This window comes from Oreochromis niloticus, linkage group LG5, assembly GCF_001858045.2.
Source record: "Oreochromis niloticus isolate F11D_XX linkage group LG5, O_niloticus_UMD_NMBU, whole genome shotgun sequence".
Lineage (NCBI taxonomy): Eukaryota > Metazoa > Chordata > Actinopteri > Cichliformes > Cichlidae > Oreochromis > Oreochromis niloticus.
This window is the reverse complement of record NC_031970.2, coordinates 16,121,521-16,128,206: the sequence shown is the minus strand read 5'-3', so window position 1 is coordinate 16,128,206 and position 6,686 is coordinate 16,121,521. Positions and strand designations below refer to the sequence as shown.

General features: G+C 38.0%; 1 protein-coding gene across 1 annotated transcript; it reads left to right on the top strand.

Moving 5' to 3' along the window:
* The first annotated feature begins 440 nt into the window (after window positions 1–440).
* Window positions 441–4,966, top strand: LOC100707094 (solute carrier family 2, facilitated glucose transporter member 11-like). Its single transcript, XM_025907460.1, has 9 exons — window positions 441–1,030; window positions 1,512–1,636; window positions 1,715–1,844; window positions 2,201–2,349; window positions 3,553–3,740; window positions 3,839–3,949; window positions 4,270–4,345; window positions 4,453–4,580; window positions 4,692–4,966. Exons 1-9 carry the CDS (start codon window positions 777–779, stop codon window positions 4,884–4,886), a joined length of 1,356 nt encoding a protein of 451 aa, XP_025763245.1. The 5' UTR covers window positions 441–776; the 3' UTR covers window positions 4,887–4,966.
* The last annotated feature ends 1,720 nt before the right edge of the window (window positions 4,967–6,686 follow it).

The following is a 6,686-nucleotide window of genomic DNA, read 5'->3' as shown; positions in this document are numbered from 1 at the left end:
TTCTCCGGCAGTGGTAAGATGCCCGTTAGTTACACAATTTACACATAAAATATGTTCACGCTCAGTATTATTGTGTATCTCACTGTAATGAAGTTTGCTATGGTGAAAGATTATGTCCTCACAGTAGTGCTATATTACAATAACAGTAGTGATATTATTTACTCACTATGCAGTTTGCTTTCAGCATCAGATTGTCATGAAACGTGAAAGCCAGAAAGGAGAAAGAAGAAACATTTATAAAGTGTTGCTGGTTAAGAAAATGTCACATAAGACTTTTTTTTTTTAAGTTATCTTATTTGTATACTAATTCAATTTTTTTTAAAACAAAAAAAACAGTAATTTTTCAGAAAAACATGACATTAAAAAATGAAAAACAACACAAAGAAGCTTTTATTCAACAATCCATCCATCCACCCATTTTCCTATTTACTTCACCACTTAATTGTTTGTACATAGGCAGGAGGGAGCTGTTGGAAAACCTAAATGTGGTACACATAAATATTCAAAGAAAGGGGGGGGGGAAATCATATTAGAATATAAAGCTGCTACCTACATTTCCATAAGTTCATTTTTTATCTTGTGGGCACCAATAATTTATTGCACACATACCCATGATGATGTGCATAATATTGATATTGCATAGACTTTTTACTAAATAACAACTGAACTGATAATTATCCCCATTATAAAAAGATATAAGACTCAAAATATCACCCTATGTGGTGATAACATATGTCAAAATTAAAATGTGAAAATAAGAACAACCAAATTAGAGAATGTCTGAATTTTTTTCTTTTTCTTTAAATTGCCAATTTTGTCAAGTTTGGCTGCTAAAGTTTGCCTATTTAACCTCGCTGACTTTTCTGCAGCACATTCAGAGTTTTGTGAACTACACATGGATGATGAGGTACAACACTCCAGTCCACGAGTCTACCAACCAGCTCATCTGGTCCTTCATCGTGGCTGTTTTAAGTCTGGGATGCTGGGCTGGGGTTGTTCACAGTGGAAGCCTTCCTGTTACTTATGGCCGGTAATAGCACAAGCATTTGTGGTTTATTAACAGCAGGCACTGCCTTTCAGAACACTCTGATCTCTCAGACATTAACAGGAGCTTGGAAAAGGCAGAAAACAGCAGGTCTGGCTCTGTGAAGCTGCAAAAAAGCCACCGTGACGGGCACATATTCAATCTCTGTAAAACTTCAAAATTAGTTTCACACTTTTTTCAACATTTTTGTGCAATCTATAAATAAATTATATTAATCAATCACCACCTCTAGCATCTCTGGACCAGTGCATGATTTATTTATTTTTGATCAGAATCCAAAATTATTTATAAATAAAATTCAACTAAATTCAACCGAGAGAGACCTCACAGGTTGTGACTACAACTGTAAAACTTCTAAAACTGCATATGAAGTACTCATGAACAGATGAAATGCAGAAGGAGAAAGGGTTTCCTTGAATCTTACATCAATTAAAATCTTTTGATTTTTTTTCTTCTAATTTTACAGAAAGAAAGCCCTGCTGTTTAACAACATGGTGGCAGTCATCGCTGCATTGCTCATGGTCTTCAGTCGCACAGCAAAGTCTTTTGAGATGATCTTGCTGGGAAGATTTCTCTATGGATATAATATCGGTATGTTATGTGTATTTTTCATTTAATTACAATGCAGTTTTTCTTCCTCTTCTTTCTTCATATGGTCTTTCTCCACAGGTCTCGGCCTGAGCGTTCACCTCATGTATCTCGGTGAGAGCTCTCCAAAGAAACTCAGGGGTTTCTTGACTCTGACGAGCTCAATCTTCATTGGCTTGGGGAAGGTCGTGGGTCAGATAATTGGCATCAAGTAAGAACTGACCGCTAGAAACATGAAAGCAGAAGTTGACTTGTAACTTTCACTACAAGACAAATGATATTCATGGCAAATGGAGCAGAAAAACAACCTCTTACTCACTCGCTCACTCATTAAGAAGGCCACTTGTAGGTAGAGACATTTCTCTGGCACTTGCCCAGCTAGTTGTTATCTGCCATAATCAATGACTTGTTCCAAATTAAAGTACAACACTTTCTGAAGCTTGAATGCTAATCAGTGGGACTCAAATGATCCCAGCAGTGTAATTCTTTATGAAAGCAGAAGTCCTGCATTTCTTGTTGCTCCTCCTGTTAGTTTTTAACTCGTCTTTTGTTGTTGTTGTTGTTCAGGGAGATCATGGGAACAGATGAAATGTGGCCATATCTCTTAGGTGTTAGTGGTATTCCTGCAATCCTGCAGTTTGTGATGCTGCTTTTCTTCCCGAAGGCCCCTCGGTACCTTTACATTGATAAAGGAGACACTGAAAGGAGCAAAAAAGGTGAGTGGGCACAGTAGAGAAGGGATCTAATTGTTAAATTTTAATACAAATGTAAAAAGAAATTGAAAATTCAAGTTTAGAAGAAGGAGGATTAGCCATTGAAAGTACTGAGGGCAGTTTGGGTTCGTATGGGCTGTACATAAAAAATGGACGCAGCCTGAAGCTGAACGTTTTGACCATTCAGCATGCTGCTGTGTTTAAATTCAGACATGACAAGCGAGGATTAGATCTGGCTGAAAACAGAAGGCATGTCGATTGGTCAGTCAGAAAGTAGTCCTTCCCCAAAGCTTTCTCCTCCTTTTTAAAGCGACAGCACAGAGTTTAAACCAACAAGTAGCTGAACTGACACTTAAAATGTATCAAAAAGTGCTTACCAAGACAGTACACCAAACTTCTTTTTGCAACCACAGCATTCACTCCCTGTGGTCAATAGAAGCAATCTAAGTTTTAGGCACACATCTCATTTGAGACCTGGACACTATGTCCACATGACTGATGAAGGTGTCCTCGGATGTCATGCACTAAGACAACAGCAGCACATCATTCGGTCCTGTTAACTGTGAGATGCGTTCTCCACAGATTAGAGCTGTTTTTCCAGCATATTCACTTTGGAGTCAAACTCAACATACTGAACTCAACTTTTTAGGTTCATTGTTAGGTGTGCATTATCCTGCTGAAAGAAGTCCCTGAGAATACTGTTTCGTTGAAGTAAGGTGGGGTTGCTGTAGCTGTGGTGGTTGTAGCTCAGGAGGTACAGCAGGTCATCTACTAATTGGGAGTTTGGTCGTTCAGTTATTGATGGTTTGATCATGCAGGCCTGATTGCTCCAGTCTGCATGCCAAAGTATCCTTGGGCAAGATACTAAACCCCCAGTTGCTCTCTGATGCGTTCATCATTGAGTGGTCAAATGGAGTAGGAGGTGCTATACAAGAACAAGTCCATTTACCATTTACCAAGAAGTCTCTAACCCGCTTAACACTGAGGGCCACACACAGCCCACTTTGATTTTATGTGTGTTGGACCAGTGAAACTCTGTGTCAGTGTAAAGAAGTTTAACTACATATTTAAACAATAAAACAACAATGAAGAGCAATTTAATGGTGTAACTGACGACACTAGTAAACCTCAGTAAAGATCTCTTCAATGGCAGACTGATAGAACAGACATTGGATGTAATCCCTGTGGTATTTATGTGTCCAACAGCTTTACAGTGGCTGTGGCAGGAGGACAACTTAAAGATGGAGCTGAACGACATGCAGTTGGAGCGGGAAAGGTCTCAGGGAGAAAAGGCTAAGACTGTAAAGGATGTGCTCACCTCTAGCTGTGTGCGATGGCAACTGTTGACTCTAGCCATCCCCTGTGCTGGCGTTCAGTTTTGCGGCATCAATGCTGTATGCTTATGTTTCTCCGCCGATACGACAGTTATCAACTTAAATCTGTTCAAAATTGCAGTTTCTAGTTCCCTTTTATCTGTCATCCTCTTGTTCAGCTGTACTTCTACGCCTTTGACATCTTCCGTGAGTCTGGAGTGCCAGAGGACAAGATGCATTACTTGGCCATTGGTATTGGAGCAACAGAGCTCATCGCTATAATGCTATGTGTAAGTAAAGTCGCATAAATTAGACTTTACATCTAAAAAGCTCTCGGTCAACTTGGGCACGATTCTGCACATTTTATCATTTGCATAAATAATATAGAAGTAAAGGCTGGGAAACAGGAAAGAACATGCTTGATACTTTACAAAAATGCAATATAAGGTTTCATAAAAAAATAATCAAATATGAAGACTTTTAATAACATTGTTCTCAGTTTTTGTTTATTTGCTGTGCATCAGTCCTTCTTGATCGATCGTGCTGGCAGAAAGAAACTTATGGGCTGTTGTATGTTAGAGGATAAATTCCATCAATTGGACTTTTACAGGATCTGAATTCATGGATCCCGTATGTGAACATCACTCTGATCTTTTGTGTCATTTGCATTTATGGGCTTGGGCCTTGTAAGTTACTCCTTTTTTTACTCAACTCCTATATAAACATTTTCTGCCCCGATACTTGACTGAGCTTCATATCTAAATAGCTTTTTAATGTTTGAATCTTCTTGCAGCTGGAGTGTCTATGGTTCTCCCTGCTGACCTCTTCCTACAAGCCTGGCGTCCTTCTGCTTACGTGGTTAGTGGGACCATCAACTGGCTCGGCATGTTTGTTGTAGGGATGCTGTTTGGCTATATAGTGGTAAGACAGCCACTGTGGATATACCATAATGTATCTCCATCTTTATAAGTGTATTTACTGTATGCCACCCTGCTGTTTATCTAACAGTCTTTTTTGTGTGTATCCATACAGGATGGACTTGGCCAATTCTGCTTCCTGATTTTTGTGGCTTACTCACTTGGCAGTGCAGCATTTGTTATATATTTTGTCCCAGAGACCAAAGGAAAGACAATGATAGAGATTATGGAGGACTTCAACAGGCTGAATTACAAGAACAGGACAGCTGATACTGAAAATACTGATGTTGCTCTTGAAACTAAATTTTAACTTTTTTTCCTCATGTAAATCACTTGTAAGTCGCCTTTATGCAAACAAGTGCAGTTATTGCTTTTAGCAAAATTCTGATAGGTTACATACACAAAGGGCTGATGCTACATTTGTAAAAATGTCCAATTAAAAATAAAACACGTCCTTAATCCTGGTCTCTGCTTTTATGGTTATTCATATTAAATCATATTATTTATTTATTTTTTAATTTATTTATTTTTTACTGAAATTCTTGAATTATTAGATGAAGAAAATCACCTGGCCCCTTATCAGGTTCAGATTACTTAATGGTACCTGTAGAAAGATTTTGTCTGCAGTATAGGTGCGATGCCCATCCTCACATGCAGTTTGAAGACAAACTCCCACAATGAACATAATAAAACATAACAAAGACATAAAGCTAATATTAGCATGTCAGCTGTTCTCTTATTAGCAAAGGGTCAACACATCAGGTAGATTGGCACGCTTAAGCTACAGCTTTTAACTTAAATAAATAAACAAAGGTGACAGTCATGAATTTTTCAAATGGACATTTTAAAAGTTCAGTATTTTTTTTTTCCTGACTGACTGTTTAAAACCATCCTTATTTATCTTATAGGGGCATTTCAACAGTTTACCTTGAAACAAGCTGTTACAGCAAGCTTCAAGCCCACTGTCTTCTAATTAGCTTAGCCTCAACAGCAGCAGGCCTAAACAACATCTAGGCGGGACCTCCCAGCTTGAGCTGCAGTGGGATACATATCAAAGAGTAAAAGTCTTAAACGAAGTGTTTACAATAGTCTAAATCCCTAAACTTCTGGTTTTAGCTTTGCTCATTCTGCATGGCTTATCTGTGCATCTGCATTGTATTTTAGTTTTAATGTATTAATTTGTGCCCATGATTCAGCCCTCTTACAGTTAAAATCTAAAAAGAGTAATGACACAAAGAGGAACAATATATTCATACTCCCTTTTCTTCTTAGAGGTCAAACACCCTTATTAAAAAAAAAAAGAAAAAAAAGAAAAAGACATAAACCCACACTCCATAAATTCAGTAATTTGATTTAAAGTTACCTAGCTGTAGCTTAACTGAGCAACAATGAAATAAATGTTTAGTGAGTTAAATAACTCTTCATTGGTAGTCCAGTTTCTATAGCAACCCGATTTTGTTACAGTTTTCTTAAATCTGTGTAATGCCACAGTAGATCTACTCTGCGTTACAAGGAAAACAATATCCATTTTAATTAAAGTCTTTTGTCTACTTTGTTAGACTAAAACACAGGACACTACATTATTACAGTTAGTATCACGATCAAACAGAAGCTATGATGGTTCTTATTTTATCATAAAGAGTGGCACTGCGACAAAGTGGGTAATTGTTGGCACTAAAGCAGAAGTGATCATGTGGGTGAAATACTTCACAACAAACCAGGCATCTATTACCATAATTCAGGGATTCCTTATTTGTAAGACTAAAATTACTATCCACTTTATTAGGTACCCCTGGTCAAATAACAAATCAACCTATCACATTGTAGCAACTCAGTTCAGGTAAGCATGCTCAAAATGACCTGTTCAAACTGAGTATCAGAAATGCGGGGGGGTAAGGCAATTTTAGTGACTTTGAACACACCACTGAGTATTTTGGAAACAGCCGATTTGGTGGGATTTTCCTCACACCCACAACCATCTCTAGGGTTTTTTTAGAGAATGGTGGAAAAGTAATATCCAGTGAGCAGCAGTTCTCTGGGTGAAAATGCCTCGTTGATGCCAGAGGTTAGAGGAGAAGGGCCAGACTGCTTCAAACTGATAGGAAGGAAA